The 23,758-nt window shown below is 44.2% G+C and overlaps 1 protein-coding gene across 1 annotated transcript; it reads left to right on the forward strand.

Moving 5' to 3' along the window:
- The first annotated feature begins 302 nt into the window (after nucleotides 1-302).
- Nucleotides 303-23,758, forward strand: LOC308676105 (apoptosis regulator BAX-like). The gene is made up of 6 exons (XM_081341833.1): nucleotides 303-531; nucleotides 8,782-8,830; nucleotides 9,793-9,960; nucleotides 13,731-13,866; nucleotides 13,980-14,084; nucleotides 21,974-23,758. The coding sequence occupies exons 1-6, from the start codon at nucleotides 474-476 to the stop codon at nucleotides 22,073-22,075; spliced, it is 618 nt and encodes a 205-aa protein (XP_081197959.1). The 5' UTR covers nucleotides 303-473; the 3' UTR covers nucleotides 22,076-23,758.

Genomic DNA, 23,758 nt, shown 5'->3' on the forward strand with positions numbered 1-23,758 from the left:
GAGAAAGAGAGAGAGAAAAGAGCGACGGTAGCGGGGTCACGTGACCCACGAAGCCCCGCCCCCGAGAGGGGAAATTCTGCCCTTATATATGCCTTGGCTACAAAACAAGTTCTGCGCATGAGCCGACGGAAGTTTGCGCGGTTACATTCTCCCCACCACCACCACCACCACCCCGCCCCCCACATTCCCTCCGGCTCTTTCAAGCCGGGCAACCAAGAAAAAGAGGATGTCGTGGCTTCAGCCCGCCTCCCTCTCTCGGCTGCCCGCTGCTTCGTCGTCACGTGACCGGCAATGACCCTCTCCCATTCTCCGCGCTGCTTTTTTTTTTCCCTTTCCTTTCCTCCCTCCCGCCCCCCTCTCTCACTTTTTTTCCCCGCCTGTTTCCCCCCCCCTTTTGCCGGCCGCTGGATCACGTGACTCTATAAAAGCGGGTTGCCGCCTGGAGTCGGGGCACAGCTGAGTAGAGGGGAGCGATGGCGGCGGCAGCGGCGGGTCCCGGGAGAGAGCGGGAGCTCCCGCCTCGCAAGGAGGGTGAGCGTGGCCGGGGCTCGGGGAGCAAGGGAAGGCGGGGCGCGGCAGCCGGGCCAGCGAGCGAGCCAGCCAGCCGGTTTGTCGGAGGCTGAACGCCAAGGCACGCGCGAGCTGCCTCTCCGAAGACGAGGGCATGCCCGGGCATGAAGATTTCCATGGCTCCCTTCGCCCTTTTTTTAGCCTGAGCGCCTTGATGCTGCTCCTCTCCAACCTAGCGCCTTCCCGACTCCCGACAGCCGCCGTCCCCACCCAGCCGGGTCCATTTGCCTCTGCTGGCTGAGGGTTGTAGACTTGCCGGGCTGAGGAAGGGCAGGGCCGTGGGGCATGTTTTGTTTTTTTTGTCCGTGCGACAACCCTGCCAGGTAGGTTCAAGTGGCGGGCGAAACAAAACAAAAACCAAAAAAAAAAACCCCACCACTCGGCTGCCTTTTTTAGCTTCTGTTGCTCTTCCTCCTGGAGAATCTTGGGGTCTGCTTTTCATTTATGGAGGCTTTTATCCTTGGAAGCAGTGCTTTTTTTGTAAAAGAAAAAGGTGCCTACCCTACAAGGTTCCATCCAAAAAAGGTGCTGGAACTCCGTTCTGAGCCTTCTATGAGAAAAAAAAAGCCCTGCTTGGAAGTGATGCCTTGCCTCGGGGTGACTAAATCAGTTCAGGATTTTTGAAACGACAATAGGGGTGTGTGTGTGAATCTTATCGTTGGCAGGAGAGTTTTATTTAGCGCTCCAAAGATGCCCAGCGGGATTCCGATGAGGATCATCTGTTCATTGATGATTTAGATTTCTAAAGCCGCCCGACTCCAGAGCAACTCTTGATTCAAATTAAAAACAAAACCACCGTACAGTCCCCCCACCCCACCCCACCCCGTGGAGGATGACAAGGATGAAGAACTAGGAATAGATTGTACATCAGTCTATTGTATGCAACGAAATTTCATTTTGATGTATGCCGATTGGTGTACATTCAAAGTGACAATAAAGTTATCATCATCAGGGACAAATCCAGATTATTGCAAGACAGGGGAAAAAAGCCCCTTTCGGACCTCTGAGTGGGAGTGGGCAATGCCAAGGCAGATGTCAGGTGCTGCAACCCAGTTGGAAATGTTTGAAAAAGGTTCCTCGCATAGTCTTTTTCTTGTCAAGATTGTTGTAGTCACTCTATTCCGAGTGGCTGGTGCGCAAAGGAATAGAATAAGTTCCCGAAAATCAAAGCCACGACAAAAGATTGAGAAACGTGAGATGGCGATGGGATGCCAGCATCGAATTAGAAACTGAAAATCTAGTATAAGGGCAGTGTCTTCAGGAAGTGAATTAAAATGTCACAAAATCAGCAGGGAAACTTTGGAATTCTTAACAAATGGAATGAGGGGAAGCAAAACAAATTGTACTGTAACGAAGCTGTGGAGTCAGGGGTTTCTAGATGAGGATTTTATAGTGCTCAGCTTCCTGTTTCTTAAATGGAATATGCAAATGCTCCAAATGTATTCCAACTGTAATACATCCATTTTTTAAAACTGTTATTTGCGTCCCTCCCTCCCTCTCTCTCTCACACACACACACAGACATCCAGTAATAAAGAAAAAGATGGAGTAGCTGTGCAATGCTTTTTTAATAGTAATGGGACTTTGCTCTTGATAAGACTCTTGTCTCATAATCATAAGTTACATACATCCACATTCAGTTTTGCTTTTCACACAGATCTTTTGGAGTGAAGATTTAATATGTTTAAAGGATGATAGATTTGATTTAAATCGCTAGTTGGGTTCTGTTAGTCATTACTTTCTTGTACTTTGACATAGAAATACATTTTTCAGCACTCTTTGATTCAGTTTCTGAAAAATGGAATTTCTATGGCATTTGATACACATCTTATCTGGAGATTCAAAAATTAGTCTCAAGTGATTCTGTATGGTGTGCTGTCTCAATAGGATTTAATTCCTACATTTTCTCTAGCAGAACTCAGAAATTTATTTTAAGAAACTCTGTACGCCCACCACTCCTTTCTCCCGTCCAAGTCTCTTCCATTTCTTCTCCTTCCATCTTTGTCTTCTCAGTTTTACAAAGAGATAAGAACTTAATGGTGTGTCTGGTCAAAGTGCCCTAACAACTGCAAGATCAATCAATTGGTTACCATTAACCAATATGCCCATAAAATAGAATTCAAAGTTCAAATGAATACATTGATGTGTTTGAATTAGATAAGATCTAAGATAAGATCTCAATAACATTTTAAAATGTGATTTAAATAAGTTCCTCACTTTTTTAAAGAAAAACAATTTTATGCATCTTGATTGCCTATTAACATGGTTTGGTAATATACTTTGGTAGTTCTGTTTAGATCTTATAGTCTAATACTTGAACTATATTTGTTTATTCCCACCTACATTTCCAAATTTGAAAAAACGAGAAAAAATATTCTCCATTTTTAGGCAAAAATATCCTTTTGGTAGGCAGAAATCAAAACTAGCAAAATGAAATTATTTAACAATATTGAAGTTTATCTGAGCTACTAAATTTTAGAAATGTATCTAATAATTTGCCACTGTACTTTTTGACAATAAAATTCATTTCTTCAACAAAACTAATATATGAATTGGATTTGTTTTTCCCTAGCCATTATGATGCGTGTTGTAGTTCTTGCTATTGCCGTATGTGGCCCTTTGTGTATTTTTTGTGTATTCTGTTTATTTTTATTATAACCTTTATTGGATTTGTTACTGGTTTGTTTTTATTGAGTTGTAATACTGTTAGCCACCCAGAATCTCTGTTGAGAGATGGGCAGCCATACTAAATAAATGAATGGTCCTTGCTACAGATATTAGTGCTAATGTGTATGAAGCACCTAGTTATTTTTTTTTTTAAATGGCCATGCTTAATCAGGTTAAATAGCAATATTTCTAATTCATCATTTTTTGGCCACAACAGAAATCTAAAATTTCTTAGAAGCCAGAGGGAATGTTCCCTGGAAAATTCTTTGAATTAAAGTCCACACATCTTAAAAGTTATCAAGGCTGAGAAACATTGGGTTAGATTATTATTCAGGGGAATGCTGCCTCTGAAAATAGTTCTGTTTGGCTGTCTAGTTGATCACTGTCTCTAGAAACAATGTAAATCTGTCTCATTACTTTTATCAAAATCAAGTTGGTGATCATTACGTAAAGGACAAGTCCCCGCTTGTTAGCAACTTATAATCTAAATTTAGATCAGGAAGGTTGAAAAAGGCACAAGGTATAAATGTGAGGAAAACAGGAAGACATAACTTGGGGCATGTTGTATGTGGATCCAGGCGCTAGAGATGGTATTGAAATTTCAGGAAAATACAGTTTTATTCTGGTGTGAAAACAAACGTTTTTAATTGGCACATTCTCGAGTGAATGAGAGACAAGGATGTATTTATTCTGTTAGGCAAAGATTTTAGATCACATTCTTTGCTGATCATGAGAAAGATGTGACAGAATAGAAAACATGGGAGGTAGGAATTTGTATGTGCAAAGATTCTCCAGAATACAGGCAAATGTTAAGGGGAAAAATGGCTAAGTACTGAACTTTTTGCGAACTAAATCTACTTTAGCCATGCCGAGCATAGTTTAAAAGCAGGTTTCGGTTTCACATTGCTCTAACATCAGGTGAACCAAAGGTATTTTCTCTTATAAAATAATAACAAATATGTGTACAGGTAGGCCTCAACTTACAACTGGCTGCTTAGTGACTATTCCAAATTACGACAGACCTTCCCAGGGTTACTTACATCTGTTTGCAGTGTTCTGTAATCACAAGACTACAATTTAATACATTTTTTTGCCAGAAACCAGCATTTACTTTCAATTTTCCACCCATTGAGGAGAACAGATTCACTTAACTATGACAATTCACTTAATGACTGCTGCAAAAAAAAGGTTGTAAAATTGGGCATGGTCACCAGGTGACCCATTTTAACTAACAACCAGCAATGATTTGCAGCCATAATTCCAGGCTGAATTACAGTCATAAGTCAAGGACTACCTGCATAAGCTCGGTAAGAAACCGTAAGTCAAACTATTTTTATGTTATGGCTGTAAGGCAGCTTTGCCATCTTCAGGTCCCTTGTATACAATTGGATCCCAGTTTCAATGGTGCTGCTGGCGGCTATGATTCTTGGGAATTGTGCTTTTGACATCTGTGTGAGCCAGGTAGAAGAATGTTGAAGTTAGAGATACATTATTTCTGGCTGGATGGTTTCCTTATTAGTTCTATGGAGACAACAAAAATAATGAACTGATACTTGAAGCAATCACATGAAATGACAGCTAAATAGGCGGCTAGGTAAATAATTAGTCATGATAAGACCGTCTTGAAATGAGTGGCACAGTCAAGGAAATGGAAAAAAAAAGGAAATGGGTTTATTTGCTAGAACTGGTGAAGGAAGAACTTGCTGAGAGCTTTTCTTTCTCTTTTATTGACATTTGCAACGGGTAACTTCTAAACTGAGGGAAAGGGGTTTCCTGGTTAAAAGGGTTACAAAGTGAGTCAACCATGTAAGAGAGTGCAAACACTCACCTGCTGCTGTGTAAGTTTGCTTCTTAGTTTCTGTTCATCATTGTTGTAGTTTCAATTCATCAGTCATCAAGTTCCAACCCCTCGGACACTGCAAGGCTCCCTACACTATCTCTAGTGGATGAAAACCTCCACGAAAGGTGAAGAAACCACTCTATGCAATGCACAACCTGCTCCATTGACCAGCAGCTCTGACTCTCAGGTTCTTCCTAATGTCTAATTTGCATCAACATCCCGGACGTTTCATCCCATTTGCTTTTTTTTACCCTTCGGAGCAAGGAAAAATAGTCTTTAACCCTCTACAAGCAGGGGTGTCAAAACTGCCGTCCCGCGGGCCGGATGCATCATAACGAAACTGCACCCACCCCATTGCCGGCAATGGCAAAAAAAAAAAGTTGCGATATGTCGCAACACGTCACGTTGCGGGTTTGACATCCCTGCTCTACAGTGTGACAACCCTTCATATATTTAAAGATAGCTATCATGCCGCTCCTCCACTTTTCCTTCTCCAACCTAAACATACCTAGTTCTTTAAACCATTCCTCACAGGATTTGTTTTCAAGTCCTTTCACCATCTGGGTAGTTCTTCCCTAGCCCTGCTCCTGTTTTTACCAAGTGCAGGCCTCAGCGCAATGCTCTGAGGCCTGACCAGGGCGGAGTAGAAAAGAACAATTACAGTAAAACCTCGGAACAACTGTACTGATGTGTACACGTGCCTCATTTTATTGTGCGGCTTTTATTAGAGAATGTCATACAGAAACACACGTCGTGAAAACACAGGAAAATCATTCATACAATACTGTATCATACAAAACCCTACATTTACGCATGTATTGTCTTCTCATGGTTTGATCGTTCATTCCGGGCGGGGGGGGGGAGTCAATTTTAGTCTGTTCCTTATTTTTTTTATGAAGGTAAGCGGAGATAGCACTCTCAATGCTGACTATATCACTCAGCATACCTGGGCATTTTTCCATGGCAAATGATTTTAACTGCATTATCAAATGACTGACATCCTCTTCTTTTGGAATATCTGCAATTTCTGTGCCCTCCTCACTCAATTCACCTAACTTAGGGTTAGGGTTAGAATTTTGCTTCCGCAAATGGACCAGCGTTTTAGCCATGACCCCACAGCATAAGCTCGGCTTGGTAGTGCAATTCGAATGTTTTGATTGTGCCTTGGTCGAGAGATTAAATTTTTGATGTAGTATTTGGAGGTAAAAATTTCAGTTTCACCTTTGCAAGATGTTTCACTTGGGGATGGCTAGGACAATTGTCCACTACAAGGAGAATGGACCGTTTCTTCTTCATTTCTCGGTCAATACCTCTTATCCACTTCTCAAATAGGGCACCAGTCATCCATGCAGATTTGTTAGATTTCCCGGTGACGGGAAGATTTTTGGGCTGCAGGCTCTTGAATGAGTGTGGCTTTGCAATTTACCAATCACCAAAGGTTTTAACTTCTCTCCGGTTCAAGCTAGCGTACACCAGAACTGTGAAACATTCTTTAGAAAGTTTTCCACTCTTACATTTGTCACCCCTCATAACTAGGCTTCTGTAAAGGCATCGCCTTGAAAAAGAGTCCATGCTCGTCAGCGTTAAAAGATTTCATCATCTTTTACTGCTGAATCAAAGTCAAAAATATTGTATTCTTTGATATTCGTCTTGAAAGAAATTCATTGCTACCAATTCTGCCTTTCACTTTTTCTTGCCCTTGATGCAGACTGGACTCAACTGGTCAAGTTATAGAGAGTAAATGAACACTGTGCGTCAAGGTCCAGATGGTCAAGATACAACTTACAGAGATGGTCAATAGAGAGAGGTTGGCTTTCTATTGTGTACATATAGTGTATATCCGGTCCACAAAAATTAGGTCACCTTAGGGAAGTGGTCAGTGTAAGGAGTGCTTAACTATGGAGGTTTTACTGTACTTCCTGTGATCTGGACACTACGCTCCTCTTGATGGTCTTCAGCAGATTCTTTTCAGCTACATTACACTATTGGAAGGGACGCGGTGGCTCAGTGGGTTAGGACGCTGAGCTTGTCGATCAGAAGGACGGCAGTTTGGCGGGTCGAATCCCGAGTGCCGCGTAACAGAGTGAGCGCCTGTTACTTGTCCCAGCTTCTACCAACCTAGCCGTTCGAAAGCACGTAAAAATGCAAGTAGAAAAATAGGGACCACTCCGGTGGGAAGGTAACAGCGTTCCGTGCGCCTTTGGCGTCTAGTCATGCCGGCCACATGACCACAGAGACGTCCTTGGACAAGCGCTGGCTCTTCGGCTTTGAAACGGAGATGAGCACCGGCCCCTAGAGTCAGAAACGACTAGCACGCATGTGCGGGGGAACCTTTACCTTTTTACACTATTGGAATAGGTTGAACTTGTGATTCAAGAGGACATCTGAGTATTTCTTCTTGAGCCAGATTTACCGTGTCCTGTACATACTTCTTTCGTCTTCCTTATCTAGTTGGAATGCTCTTAACGTTTCTCCCTACAGACAGTCCACGGTTTACCACAGTTCGTTTAGTGACCATCCAAAGTTACAAGGGCACTGAAAAAAAGTGGTCTATGACCATTTCTCATACTTAACGATCATTGCCGCATCCCCATGGTCATGTGGTCAAAATTCAGACGCTTGGCAGCTGCCTCATATTTATGACAGTTGGTAGTGTCCCAGTGTCGTGTGATCCTCTTTTGCGACCTTCTGACAAGCAAAGTCAGTTGGGGAAGCCGGATTCATTTAACAACCGTGTCACTAACTTAACAACTGCAGTGATTCACTTAATAACTCTGGTCGTAAAATGGGGCAAAACTCGCTTAACAACTGTCTCACTTAGCAACAGAAATTTGGGGCTCAAATGTGCTCGTAAGTTGAAAATTACCTGTACTTATTTTTAATCTTACTTGTTCCTGCCTGCTATTCTAGCCAAAGTCTTTGGATTTTTTCCCGTCCACCCTAATATTAGCTACCCCTCCTAGCTTTGTTTTGGCTTACCGTGTTAAACAATTCAAGCTGTTGCCATTTATTAGGCTTGTCATAACAAAACATGTAAACTATGCCACTTGTAATAATGGCACATGCCCCAAAAGGCAGCATTTCATAGTGCTATTGTGCCAGTCAATTAATTTCCGCCATTCACTGAGCAAGATGTGACGGCAGACCGTCATAGAAATTAAATGAGTATTAGAGAATGAAAACTCTTCATATCCTGAGTGTGGGATCCCAGTGCAGGTACTCCTCGACGTACGACCACAGTTGAGCCCAGAGCTTCCATTACTAAGTAAACGCAGTTGCTAAGTGAGTTGTGTTATGAGCTGTTTGCCCTGGTTGTTAAGCGAAACGCTATAGTTGTTACGTGAGTTATGTAGTCATTAAGCGAATATGGCTTCCCCCATTGACTTTGCTGGTCAGAAGTTGCCTAGGAAGGTAGCAGATGACCATCCCAGGACACCGCAACCATCGTAAATGCATAGCGGTGGCCAAGTCCCTGAAGTTTGATCACCTGACTGTGAGGTTTGCGGCAACGGTGAGAAGTGCGAGAACTGATCACGAGTCAGTTTTTTCAGTGCCATTGTAACTTTGAAACAAACAGCTATAAATCGAGGACTACCTGTAGTTCAATGGTGTGAAGCAGGATGTTGGACTGGGCGGAGCTTGTTACTGTTTTTGATCCTGGAGACCTGCCTTCACATTCTCATGCTGCTTTTTTTTACCTTTCAGGCACAAGTTCAGATCAAATCCTTCAGACGGGAACCATTCTTCTCAAAAGGTGAGTACTGTATTTTCAGCAAATATCTCGACCAGGGTTTCTCAACCTTGATGTGTGGAATTCTGGTTGTTGAACTCAACACATCTTCAAGTTGCAAAGGTTGAGACGCACTACAGGTGGTCCTTGACTTTCCACAGTTCATTTAATGACCGCTTGAAGTTACAATGGCAGTGAAAAAAGCGACTTACGGCTGTTTTTCACACTTGCAACTGTTGCACTTAGCAAATGTGGCGAGAAAAGTCATAACATGGGGCAAAACTCACCAAACTTCTCACTTAACAACATAGATTTTGGAGTCAATTCTGGTCGTAAGTTGAGGACTACCTGGACTGTAGAGCAGAATTCCCCAATCTTTCCGGGTTGGTGGCCCAAAGGAGGGGGGGGGAAAGAGGATGGTTTTGTGGGAAGGGCAGGTGTGCACACAAGCACCCATTGCTCACGCAAGGGAGACATGAGCACCTGCGACACACAAGTGGGGCCATGAGCACCCGCAACACTCATGCGAGGCGCTGTGGGCGCCCGCAACACTCATGCGAGGGGCTGTGAGCACTTGCGACACTCACGCAAGTGGGGCTGTGGACGCTTGCGCAAATGGGCCACGAGTGCCCACAATGCTCATGGCGACACGAGCACATTCTCATGGAGCCGCAAACGCCTGCGATGCTTGCAGCGACGATCATGCGAGTGGGGCGGTGCGTGCATGCACGCACGCATGAATCGGCCAGCCACTCACACAGCCCAGTAGCCAACTGGCCACGATCCGGTAGCGGGCTGCAGCCCACAGGTTGGAGACCGACCCCTGCTCTAGAGGCACATATTTCCCCTCTTGGAGGGACTAGCAATAAAGCTGTGACTTTGAGCTGCTGATTCTTCTGCAAAGACCTGCAAGGACAAAGCTGGTTGAGATCTCAGGCTGAAAATGTTTGTATGATTTATTTTATTACATTTGGACCCTGTTTCAGCTTTATCAGGGACCGAGTCCAGTGCTGCGGAGATTCGGAACGCATTGAGGTGACGATGGCAGAGCTGGACGATTCAGAGGCTCAGGCTTGTAATCCCAACACCAAGTCACTAAGCGAGTGCCTGCGCCGGATTGGAGATGAGCTGGATGGAAACACAGAGCTGCAGAGGTACGTTTTGGCGGCAGCGACTGCGGTGCCACCACTGCCGCCATTATTTCTTCAAAAGATCTAAATCAGGGGTCTTCAAACTTGGCCCTCTTATGACTTGTGGACTTCAACTCCCAGAATTCCTCAGCCAGAGTGCCTGGCTGAGGAATTCTGAGAGTTGAAGTCCACAAGTTATCAAAGGGCCAAGTTTGAAGACCCCTGATCTAAATTGTTATTTGCAGTCCCATTATTCAAGAACACTTCTGAACGTTAACAGTTGGGGGAGGGGGGAGAGAACTCTAGGTAGACCTTGACTTAAATGCAGTGGAGCCCAGAATTTCCATCATATGCCATGACGGTCATAAGTTGAGGCACCCATCAGACCTGACCTAATTTTATGATATATTTATATTGTCATAGTTATAAAGCGAGCCCATTGTCCTTAATGGGGGCGGATTTTGTCAGAAGCTGGAAGTAAACGCCAGTTTCCAGCGAAAAACACACCACACAGGGTACTTCATGGTCATGTAACCTTGGAAGCTACAGATGACCATAAATGTGGGCCAGTTACCAGGCACCCAAAATGTAATCACATGACTGCTGGAGGCTGGTGCTGCCATTGGAACTTTGAAATCCAGGTCATAAGTACCTTTTGACGGGCATGGTAGTTTTGAACAGTTGCTAAAATCCCCGGAGTTCAAATATATATCAGCTATTCGTCTTCTGCCTGACAGAAGTAAGCTTTGCATTCATATAGTTATTGCTTTTCTGTCTTCTGTTAATCCCTTTGACACCTCTGTGTAATCTTGAATTGATTAAATCAATCAATTAGTTTTATTTATATTTAAGTAGTGCAGTGTGCAGAGCATTGTACAATAAAAATTAAATTAAAGCCTATATAATTGGCTAGATTAGTTGATCAAATGCCATTTAAATTGTTACAGAAGACTGTAGTCTAACAAATCCTATACAGAGTACAGATACACTTGGACAATTTTTAAAATAATTATATGAATAATTTTTGGTAGGAGCCCCCAAGCCAAAACTAATGCCACGTGAATTGCTCTGGATTGAGTGTTGCAAGGCAGGGGTACCAGGACTAGGAATATTATGCATTTATTTGATATTACCAGTTTGATGCTAATTGAGCCTGGGAGTCTCTTTGAGGAAATTTGACTTAATTGGATAATGCAATTTTTAATCTACCTGGTTCTTCACACACAAAGGTTTTATCAGCAGGGAATTGTAGTCCCAGCACCTTTAGGAAGGTGTCTGGATGGCAAAAGCGAGAGGGCAAAAGAGAGCCAGTTTGATCTACTGGTTAAGGCAACAGGGTAGAAAGTGGGAGACGGTGAGTTCAAGAACCGCTTTAGCCATTAATCCAGAATTATTTTTGTTAAGCATAATTGTAGGAAATTATGAGAAACAGTTTAGATATCTAGTTTTACATGTATCAACTGCAGCGAGAATTGTATTCGCTCAAAATTGGAAAAATGAAGATTTACCAATGGAGGAAGAGTTAATTTTAAAAAATTAGATTGTGCAGAAATGAATAGATTGGCATTGAAAATGAAAGAGAGAGAAGAGTCAGTATATTTTAGAACATGGGATAACTTTTATCAATGGCTAGAAAAACAAGGTAGAGAGAAAGGAATTTAACATGTATTAATAAGTTAAATATCCCAGTTCCAATGTATGGCTGTGAAAGTTGGACCATAAGAAAGGCTGAGCACCAAAGAATTGAGGCCTTTGAACTATGGTGCTGGAGAAGACTCCTGCGAGTCCCTTGGACTGCAAGGCGATCAAACCGGTCAGGCCTAGAGGAGATCAACCCTGACTGTTCTTTAGAAGGCCAGATCCTGAAGTTGAAACTCAAATACTTTGGCCACCTAATGAGAAGGAAGGACTCACTGGAGAAGAGCCTAATTGAGGGCAAGAGAAGAAAGGGACAACAGAGAATGAGGTGGATGGATGGAGTCCCTGAAGCAATAGGTGTGAGCCTAAATGGACTCCAGAAGATGGTAGAGGACAGGAAGGCCTGGAGGAACGTTGTCCATGGGGTCGCAATGGGTCGGACACAACTTTGCAACTAACAACATACATACATACATACAAACATACATACATACATACAGAGGCATCGTGGGTGAAGGAGGTGGATGTCCATGCACCTTGTTTGGTTCAGGCGACTGAGGACTAGGGTGCATGAACACAAGCTCGCTATTAGAAGACAAGAACAACATTCACAGGTGTGGGCACACATGGCTACACATAACCACGTCTTTAATCTAACGGACCGAGGCAATTGCCAGTGACAACTCTAAAGGCGGCCGCTTGTTTAAGGAAGCTTGATTTTCAAACCACTCCTCTCAACCGGCACATAGACCTCCCCCTTGCATACCAGGCACTAAGGAATTGGGAAGAGGAACGACGTGCGCGATATGAAGACAAACAGCGCAAGCATTCACAGAGCGCCTCATTGTATCAAAATCAAGATTGCACCAACACACAACCACCCTGCAATGTAGAACACAGGGAAGAAGAGCAACAACCATTTAGGACCTCTGGTATGAGAACATGGGCAATGACTAGAGCTATGGCTACAACACATGGAACTATCAGCAATTCACTCTTGACAACAGATACCCAGAGACAACTACATCCCCCAAAAACGGATGCGCGACAACTCAAAGAAATACGGCCGACCTCAACAAACAGACCGGTGACGCGTTCCATGAGCGGAGTGCAGACACCAACAGTATAAACGCGATCTCCCCACCCCAGCGTTTCCATCCTGACGACGACGTTGGCAGCTAGCCAATGAAAGCTTGATCTTTTAGCAATAAAAACTGTTTTAGTTTTTCTTATTTCATCCCAGTGTTCGCTTAGTTTGTTAATTTTAACATGCCTGGGATTTGCATTTTTAATCTTATCAAGGAATACATGCATACATACATACATACATACATATAAATAAATAAATAAATTTGGATTGCTAACAAAGAATTAAAGGGAGACTGGTATGGCTATTTCAAGTTGCTTTGCTCTCATCAGCCAGCCACACCCTTCTGAGATTGGAACCTGGGCTGTTTGCACGTTAGGCAGCTGTGTTGACCTCTAGGCCATGGGCTCTTTCTCACTTTGTCAGCTGTATCAGGGAGGGAAGAGACCAGGGGAGGAGAAATGTCTTGAGTATTATTTTTTTTGATACACCCTGTCGACCCAAATATGGGGAGAAATATCTTTTGCCTGTATCAGCCCAAACTAGGGCCATCCACAGGCCATCCATTGTCGCTACTGTGACAATCATTTTTTTATTAAATTTGGATTGCTAACAAAGAATTAAAGGGAGACTGGTATAGCTATTTCAAGCTGCTTTGCTCTCATATATATTTATGTGTGTATGTATGTATGTATGTATGTATATATATGTATATATATATAGGCCCAACCCACCTCACAGGGTTGTTGTTGTAGAAGAAGGTGTGTTGGATATGTTCGCTGCCTGGAGTTATTTGCGAAAATAATGAAGGCAGGATCCAAATGAATGAATGAATGAATAAAAAGCTTCCTATTTCTGTTCAACTTGACAACCCTCTCACTTTCTGCTTCCAGGTCTGGTGAATTTCCTACAAATGACTTCGAAGAGCTTAGTTTTACAGAGGCCAAAATTTAATTCTGCTTGGGTCATTTTTAAAAAAAAAAAACCGCGCTGTATTAGGCTCACGGAGCTTCTCCCAATATTCAACTGAGACTATCTAACTTAGGCTGTTTTTTGCTGCACCCTACAGGATGATAGAACAGGTTCAGATGTACCCCCCCAAGGAAGTTTTCTTTCGAGTGGCTGCTGAGATGTTCTCGGATGGTGCTTTTAACTGGGGCCGTGTGGTGGCATTGTTTTATTTTGCATGCAAGTTGATCCTAAAGGTAAGTATGTCATTTCTAGTCATCCCGTTTTTTGAGACACCTTTCCCAGTTGCTGTCCATTCTTGGCTTCCTTTTTCATGGACTTACTTGGCAGTTTTGTCATTTTTCAATAGGTAGTGTGCAGTAAATTACCAGAGCTCCTAAGGACTGTTATCAGCTGGACTATGGAATATATCCAGGAACATGTCCTGTCCTGGATCCAAGCCCAAGGAGGATGGGTGAGTTTACTTATTAGACTTTTTTATGCCAGCTTTATAGGGACGCGGTGGCTCAGTGGGTTAGGACACTGAGCTTTTGTCGATCAGAAGGTCGGCAGTTTGGTGGGTCGAATCCCGAGTGCCGCGTAACAGAGTGAGCACCTTTTACTCGTCCCAGCTTCTGCCAACCTAGCAGTTCGAAAGCGCGTAAAAAAATGCAAGTAGAAAAATAGGGACCACTATGGTGGGAAGGTAACAGCGTTCCATGCGCCTTTGGCGTCTCGTCATGCCGGCCACATGACCACGGAGACGTCCTCGGAGAAGCGCTGGCTCTTCGGCTTTGAAACCGAGATGAGCACCGGCCCCTAGAGTCGGAAACGACTAGCACGCAAGTGCGGGGGAACCTTTACCTTTACCTTATGCCAGCTTTAGTACTTTATAAGTAACTCAAGGCGGCAAACGTGCATAATCCTTCCTCCTCCTATTTTCCCCACAACCATCTTTTTGAGATGGGTTGGGCTGAGAGAAAGTGATTGCACAAATTCACCCAGTCAGATTTCATGCCTAAAACAGGACTACAACTCACAGTCTCCTGGGCTGTGAGTCACCCAGCCAGCTTTCATGCCTAAGGTGGGACTAGAACTCACAGACTCCTGGTTTCTAGGCCAGCACCTTAACCACTACATCAAGCTGGCTGTCAGAATCCATTTATATCACATTTCATAATTGTATAGGTAGAACAACGTGCTATTTCTGAGGATTCTGCCATCTCTCCGAGGGGGGGGGAGAGGATGGTTACTAAAGCGATTTTCAAACAACAGGGGATGTCTTAACTGGGGAAGGGAGGGGGACGGACAGGTCTGGATTGTATCTTCATTTACAACTAAAAAGGAAAGCAATAACCATAAAACCAAGGAGAGTTCCCTTTCCCATGGAAGGCCCTGACACCTAGCAACTGACAACAGCCTGACCAAATGGATGAGGGGAGGGGCTGAAATGGGAATGGTTTATATAGGATTGAAATGTAACTTTTGTCAGATTCCGTCTTGTATTCCCACAATCGATTCCATCCTAGTAAACATTTTCCTTTTGGACTAAACTTGCATCCAAGAGTTCTTATTTCCTAAGATGTGGATTGAGGTGGGTCCTGACAGTAGACGGAATCTGCTTTAAGAGTCAACCTGGAAGGGAAAACCTTACTGGGGGACTTTGCAACAAATACAATGTCTGGCGACGAAGCAAGAGAGGAGGGAAGCCCCATGGAGGGGGAGTCTTCCCCCCAAATGGAATCCCAGAGACAATGGGAAGCTGAAGCAGCATATTCCCCCGGGGAAGAAGCGGTGGAGCAGTACGACCGAAAACCCCGGTGGTCGATGGGCGTTGGAAGGAAAAGTGAGTGGGAAAAGGCTTCGGGAGAAACGACCCTGAGGCGTAGTAACCACCAACCGGAATGGAGGCAAGAGATGGAGAGTTCCCTGCACGCCAGCGAGGAGGAGCGGATCCTGGAAAAGGCCATTGATCTGATGAAAGCAACCCTGAGTTCACTGAGGGAGGAGAGAGCTGAAAATCGCAACCGAGGCAGCGCCTGGGGACGCAACTGGAAAGGTAACGGAGGGGATCCAACACCTGAAACCCCGGGGCCATCCAATGGAACAGGAATTGCTGCCTCAGCAGTACCCACCCCCCTAGAACCACAGATGGGGACCAGGATGAGGAGCGATACCGGCCACGGCGCAGACAACGCTCCAGCCAAAGACTCCCGCCCCTGGAAGTCAAATTCAAGGGGGAGCCATCACGACTGGGATTTTTCCTAACCCAAGTCCTCAGCTACATGGAAGAGTACGGACGGGACATCCCCAGTGACAAAACACGCATCCGAATTGTGCAATCTGCCCTGGACGGGACGGCTGCAGACTGGGTGGTGAACTTGCATGACTCCAACGCCCCAGAACTCAACGACTTCAACCGATTCATGTCATCTTTGAGGCGACGGTTCGAGGATCCTTTGGCTGACCGTAAGGCCCGGGAGAGAATCAAAACGGTGAGGCAGGGCAGGCGAGCAGTGGCTGATTATACCCAAGAATTCCGAGCCATTGCCAGCAAGCTGAACTGGCCAGAAGACATCCTCCTTAGCCACTTCAAAGACGGTCTGAACTACGACCTGTATGATGCTTGCCTGCCTCGAGGAGACCCACCCCACCTCGATGACTGGTACATCCTGGCGGAGGAAGTGGAAATAGACCTACTGAAGAGACACCGCAGAGGAAAACCATGGGGCCGCCTGCCACCTGAGCAAACACGCGAGGGGGAAAAACCACCAGCCACAGCCAAAAAATCAACAAGTTGCTTCAACTGCGGGAGAGAGGGCCACCGTGCTGCAGAATGTCGTTCAAAAGCCCCCCCACGAAAACCAGAGGCATCATCCTCCAAGAAGCCGGGGAAGCCCCAAGGCAACACAAAAGAATCTTCCATGAAGGGGACAGAGGCTGTAGAGTCCACAATTCCTGCCAGGAACTCGGACTGGACTCCGGCCTGCACCGCAGGGACGGTGGACAACTCGGAAGACAGCTCAGAGGGAGAACCATTGGTAAGTGGACCCCTTCCACCCATACTTAAGACAGTGACTATATTAGCTTCCCCTATGCCTGAAGCAGCCAAAATAAAAGCTCTGATAGACTCTGGGTGCATCCGCTGCCTTATCAGCCCAACGCTGGTGGAGAGATTGAGCATCCCAGTGAGGAGGCTAAAACAACCAATCTCTTTTAGTCAATTAGATGGGACAATAGCAGGGGGAGGACCAGCCACCCTAGCCACTTTACCAATCCACCTATCACTGGGGCCCCATGAGGAGGACATAACGTTTATAGTGGCCCCAGGCATGGAATGCCCAATGATCCTAGGACTGGAATGGCTGAAGAAATGGAACCCCGGGATAAACTGGAGGACAGCAGAACTCAATTTCCCAAAGGGGGGGCAGAAGAACTTAGACTCCAAAAGCACCCCCCCAACCCAGAGGGAGGAGACAGCAGCAGTGGGGAAAGAGAAGGGATTACCAGAGATACCGGAGGAATACAGGGACCTGGCTGAGGTTTTCAGTGAGGAAAGAGCAGATGAGCTTCCCCCCCACCGCCCCACAGACTGCACCATAGAATTCAAACCTGGGGCAAAACTCCCAAAACCCAGGATGTATGCCATGAGCCCAAGGGAAATGGCAGAAATGGAGAGATTCATAAAGAAAAACTTAGAAAGAGGATTTATTGAGCCTGCCAAACCCAAAGTGGCCGCCCCGGTTCTGTTCAGGGAGAAGAAGGATGGGTCCTTTCGTTTGGTTGTGGACTATAGAAATTTGAACACAATTAGTGAATGTAATCTGTACCCCCTTCCCCTAATGAAGGATATGTTATCCCACCTATCGAAAGGAAAGATTTTTACCAAACTAGACCTGAGGGAAGCATACTACCGTATTAGGATTAAGGAAGGAGACGAATGGAAGACTGCATTCAACTGCCCAATGGGGTGCTATCAATTCAAAGTATTGCCATTTGGACTGCAAGGGGCCCCCGCAGTCTTTATGCAATTAATTAATGACGTACTGAGAGAGCACCTATATAAGGGGGTCCTGGTTTACCTAGATGACATCCTTATCTTCACAGAAACCAAAGAGGAACATATCAAACTAGTCAGAGCAGTCCTGAAGAAGTTGCGAGCTGCCCACTTATATGCTAAATTATCGAAGTGTGAATTCCATCAGGAAAAAATCGACTACCTGGGATATCGCATATCCCCAGAGGGCATCGAAATGGACCCTGAGAAGGTCAGGGCAGTACTAGAGTGGGCACCCCCCCGCACACGGAAGCAATTGCAAAGTTTCCTGGGGTTTGCAAACTTCTACCGCCAATTCATCCCCGCATTTGGCCAAATAGCCATGCCCCTCACAAATTTGTTGAAAACGAAGGGGGGGTCACCCGTGAAACCCAGCCAGCCTCTGAAATGGTCAATGGAATGTCAAGCAGCATTTGAGAGGCTAAAGAGACTTTTTTCTGCTGAACCTGCCCTAAAACACCCAGATCCCGACAAACCTTTTGTCATACAGGCAGATGCGAGTGATGTAGCGGTAGGAGCCGTACTATTACAAGAAAATGATGGGGGGACATTGCAACCATGCGCATACACATCCAGAAAACTCACAGAAACAGAACAACGCTGGCCAATATGGGAAAAAGAGGCATTCTCGTTGAGGTGGGCATTACTAACATGGCGCCAATTTTTAGAAGGAAATAAAATACCTTTCCAGGTCTGGACAGACCACAAAAATTTGGAAGCACTAAAAACGTCCAGGAAGCTCACTCCTAAGCAAGCCCGCTGGTCCCAACATTTTCACCGATTCAATTTCACTCTCAAACACTTACCGGGGGGAAAGAACTTCCTGGCAGATGCATTATCCCGCATGCCCCAATATAACAGCACAAGAGTTACTGACTTTAAACCACTTGTACCGGAACAACAACTGGCAGCACCAGTCACCACCAGGGCACAAGAAAAAATGAAGCCGAAGGTAGATAGCCAAACTGGAATAGAATTCAGGAAATCTTTGGAAAGTGATGAATGGTTCCAGAAAAATAAACATGTGTGCACAATTAAAGATGGACTGCCGTGGGTGGGGGAGAAGCTATATATACCTGCCACACAGAGAATCAATTTCATGCAACTGTGCCATGATACAAAATCAGCAGGACACTTTGGCTTTGTAAAAACCTTACACTTAACTAAAAGGCAATTTTGGTGGCCATCTATGAAAAAGGACATAGAAAGCTATGTGGGTAGCTGTCAAATTTGCGCGATGGCCAAAAGACTGCAAGGGAAACCGCCAGGTCTGTTACAACCGGTGGCAAACCCCTCAGCCCCATGGAAAGAAATAGCCATGGATTTTATCGTAGAACTGCCAGAAAGTAATAGAAACACCGTAGTCTGGACTGTCACAGATCTGTTCTCTAAGCAAGTACATTTCATACCTTGCCAAAAAATCCCGACTGCAAAAGCATTAGCAAAACTTTTTGTACAGCATATTTACAGATTGCACGGGGTACCACAACGCATCATATCTGACAGAGGGGTGCAATTTACGTCGGCATTTTGGAAAGAATTTTTATCCCTCTTAGGAACCACCCAAGGACTGTCATCTAGTCACCATCCTCAGACAGACGGAGCTTCTGAAAGACTTAATAATATACTTGAACAATATCTGAGATGCTATATTAATTTTCAGCAGTCCGACTGGACGGACCTACTGCCTTTTGCAGAAGTAGCATATAATAATGCAGTCCACTCAAGCACAGGTTACACTCCTTTTCAAGTAGCTACAGGCCAGAGTTTCAACCCAATACCAGAACTAACCCTCAAAAGAACCGGTTATCCCTGATCTGAAGGAATGGATTGCTCAATTACAAAATACATGGCCAATCATTAGGAAAGCGTTGGAAGATGCCAGAAAAGCATACAAGACACAGGCAGACAAAAAAAGAACCGATCCCACACCATTTAGGGTAGGAGAGATGGTATATTTATCCACAAAATACCTGAAATCACTCCAACCCTGTAAAAAACTAGGACCAAAATATATTGGACCCTTTCCAATTAAAAGAATCATAAACCCAGTAACAGTTGAATTAGAACTACCCAAAAATCTTAGACGAATACACCCAACCTTCCACTGCAGTCTATTAAAGAGAGAACAACAATCACCACTACGAGAAAAAATCCCACCACCACCACCCCCCATCATGGTGGAAGGAGAACAACATTTTGAAGTGAAAGAAATCTTAGATTCCAGAAAACACCATGGAACGATACAATATTTAGTGGCATGGAAACACCTCCCCTCCTCAGAAAATGAGTGGGTTAACAAACTCCATGTTAAAGCACCTAAGTTGCTTAAGAGGTTTCATACAGAATATCCAAACAAACCAGGCTAACATTTATATGTTTTCTTTCCCCACAGATGGACTCATCTTTTTTCTGAAAGGAGAGCCGAATGTCAGAATCCATTTATATCACATTTCATAATTGTATAGGTAGAACAACGTGCTATTTCTGAGGATTCTGCCATCTCTCCGGGGGGGGGGGGGAGAGGATGGTTACTAAAGCGATTTTCAAACAACAGGGGATGTCTTAACTGGGGAAGGGAGGGGGACAGACAGGTCTGGATTGTATCTTCATTTACAACTAAAAAGGAAAGCAATAACCATAAAACCAAGGAGAGTTCCCTTTCCCATGGAAGGCCCTGACACCTAGCAACTGACAACAGCCTGACCAAATGGATGAGGGGAGGGGCTGAAATGGGAATGGTTTATATAGGATTGAAATGTAACTTTTGTCAGATTCCGTCTTGTATTCCCACAATCGATTCCATCCTAGTAAACATTTTCCTTTTGGACTAAACTTGCATCCAAGAGTTCTTATTTCCTAAGATGTGGATTGAGGTGGGTCCTGACACTGGCTCTCATTTACAGTTCAAATGCCATTTAGAATAGGGGTCTCAACCTTGGCAACTTTAAGACTTGTGGACTTCAACTTCCAGAATTCTGGGAGTTAAAGTCCATAAGTCTTAAAGTTGCCATGGTTGAGGACCCCCGATTTAGAGTTTACAGGGGCTTTACGTTGACTTCCTTCAGATAAGAAAACTTTTGTCAAAGATTTGAGCAGATTTCAGTTTTTTAATACCAAAAACTCCAGGGCCCACGAACTGAAGCTTTGTGCAGTATAGTTAATTCTCAACACAAGCATACTGTACATAGAGATGAGTTTGCATGGCGCACTAATCTAAGATTTACTTAACCATATGGTATAGTAATCCACAGTTCTGAGTGTGTACAGCACAACTAAGCCATATACTATGGCTTTAAAAATTGCTGAATTCATACAGACTGAGTCAAAGCCAGGCAAATCACATGGTGGTTTTAGCATGTGGTGAGAACTGGTCACATTGATCTTAGTAGTTCACTCGAGAGCAGAGGCTATCAAATAATTAAAATTCCTGTTTATATTTAACAACAAAAAGAGGGGAGATGTGAACTGCGAAGTGTTCTTAAAAAGCTCCTGTCTCCTCACTCCCTCCTTGTATGTGTTTTCTCCCAGCTGAACAATTCCTCTATCAACATTCTGGAGAACCTGAACATTTCTTGAGTTTGTGCCATCTCAAAATTTTCAGGCGTCATGGATTTTTGTTTAAAAAATTTCTTTCCCCATAACTGGGAAACAAAGACTGCCTGTGTGGGTTCAGGGGTTGACCCTGGTGGGGTTGGGGGGAGTAGACAGATCGAAATCACCATTGCTGGATGTTTCAGAGGTGCTGGGTCTCAGCCCGGTCTCCTTCACAAGATTGCTGTGAAGATAGAAATGCAGAAGGAGATGGGCTTTCATGGGACAACTGTAAACATGACATTCTTACCTTGAGGCTTGTACAGGTAGTCCTCAGCTTATGACTGTAATGGAACCTGACCTTACTATCATAACTCAAGGCAGTCGTAAAGAGGCCAATCCAATTGTTCGGCCTTTTTTTTCTTTTGCACAGTCATTAAGTGAAGGCCACGGTCATTAAGTGAACCAGTTGTTTGCTATGGGGCCTTTTTACCCAAAAGTGGAAGTAAACGGGAATTTTCGGCATTGCAGTCACATGCCAGTAGGACACGTCAAATGGCCATAAAGGTGAGCCAGTTGCCTAGCCCCTGAAATGCAGTCCCGTGACTTGCGGCTGTCAGAACTTCAAAACCAGGCTGTCAGTACCTTTTGCAGGGTCCGTCGTAAGCCACAGGTCATAAGATGAGGATTACCTGTATTGCTGTAAATGTGTCTTTGTTTTACCGTAAGACGTCTTTTCTTTTCTCCCTCCTTTTGTTGTTTGTCCCTTCCAGGATGGCCTGCTCTCATTTTTCGGCACCCCCACTTGGCAAACCATTGCTGTCTTTGCTGCGGGGGTCTTGACTGCCTCACTGACCTTCTGGAAGATGTCTTAATCCTCAGCCCCCTCCACAGGGAGGACCTCTTCATTACAAGAACAAGTGGGGGAGGGGCAGGTTCCCCCCACCCCCATTTCCTAAGCAAGAAAGAAAAAAACCGTTCCAGGATTCCTTTTCAGACCTGTGTTGGGGAGCTTTTTTTAAAACAAATGCTGTTGCTCATATTTGGTGCCTTTTTTTTTTCTTCAAAAAAAGGTGCACACTTTTTTTCTTTTGATGAGGTGTGTACTTCTCGCTTTGCTTTCTCCAATCAATCAGCCTCTTGGATTTACGAGGTCCGAAGACGTTAAGATTCTCTAGTTTTGAAACAATGACAGGGAACAAGGTGAACGATGCCGGTGGCTTGTTCTCTCTGCCAGCGGCTTGTGAATAACTTGCTGGATGTTTATACTGTTTTTTGGAAGATTAATCCCAGATTTCTTCTGCCAACAATCATAGCAATGCATTTGTTTCAGCATCCTCAGATTAGATGTTTTCTAAGGGATCCGTGCAAACAAGTTTTGATATTTTATATTTTCCTTTCCTTGAACAGAAGCTGAATTTTGGCAATATCCTGATAGAAAACCAAGTTTTTTCCCCCTTACTAAACTTTGCATAGTAGAATAAATTACACTTCTGCTGGTACATCTACTTTTTTTTATAAAAGAAACTCAGATCACTGATCTGGTCACAATCAAAGTAGAGGAAACCTTTACGAGTCTTTAGCAACTATTTAGCAACAGGACTTTTAGGGCTGACTTTCTACAAAGGAACTGTATTGCTGGAAAATGAGAATTTGCAAGCCATCTTTCGTTCTGCCAGATCTGTGTTTCTCCATAGACATTCTCTGAGGGAACGCTAAATAGAAACATGTTCTAATCTAAATGGGTCCGTCCCCAGTCCAAAAAAACACAAAAGGTTAGAGAAATGCTTTATAAAAGCAACATGCCTCCAAGTGGAACACAGAAGACATTGCAAGACTGAGACTAAATGACTGGAAGATTCCTTTCCCTTGACTGCTTCATTCTCTCCTCATAGAAATTAACTTTTCACTTTGCCTTGGAGATTTGAGTCCAGAAATGAAGAAGAGAGAATGCAAACGGCTTCTGATCTATTTATTCTACAAGAGAGATTTTTTTTTCCATTGCTCGCTTCTCCATTACTGTATTTTACCTCAGCTTTCCCCAACCTTGTGACTTCTGGAAGTTTCTCAGATAATATGCTGGTTGGGAATTCTGGAAGTTGCAGTCTTAATCCATTTGGAGGGGGCCAAGTTGAGGGAACTTGTTGAGTTGAATCACCCTTGGGGTTTCTTAGTCTTTAGACTCAGCCAAATAAAAAAGAAATCTCCAGAAATTCCATCAAATCACACTCTCTTCTACCATGTCCTAGTACTTTGTATCTCATTATAGCTGTGATAACGGTTGAGACATTTGGCTGCATGTGACTATTGTGTTTTTTTTGTTTTGTTTTTGCTTTTTCGGCTCTTAATGTTCGCGTGTGCAATGCTAAACATTGTGACTGCAGATCTATGTGCTAAAGATGGAGCATCTGCATATATGCCCCCAAAAGTATGCCCACATATTGATACCCATTTTGGATTACGGACTTCACGTTGATATTTATTGGTGTGCAGGAACTATTTTACCATTCTCTGATCTGGAATAGGGATTTACAATCCTCCAGATCAATGTTTTGCAA

The sequence above is a fragment of the Vipera berus genome (genome assembly GCF_964194415.1).
Source record: "Vipera berus genome assembly, chromosome: W".
Classification (NCBI taxonomy): domain Eukaryota; kingdom Metazoa; phylum Chordata; class Lepidosauria; order Squamata; family Viperidae; genus Vipera; species Vipera berus.

What these genes read in the sequence shown, in the direction of transcription:
- LOC308676105 (XM_081341833.1), top strand. Translation starts at nt 474, where the DNA reads ATGGCGGCGGCAGCGGCGGGTCCCGGGAGAGAGCGGGAGCTCCCGCCT. An exon ending in GCTCCCGCCTCGCAAGGAGG is followed by an intron (nt 532 to 8,781) that starts GTGAGCGTGGCC and finishes TTTACCTTTCAG; the next exon opens with GCACAAGTTCAGATCAAATC. An exon ending in GGAAACACAGAGCTGCAGAG is followed by an intron (nt 9,961 to 13,730) that starts GTACGTTTTGGC and finishes TGCACCCTACAG; the next exon opens with GATGATAGAACAGGTTCAGA.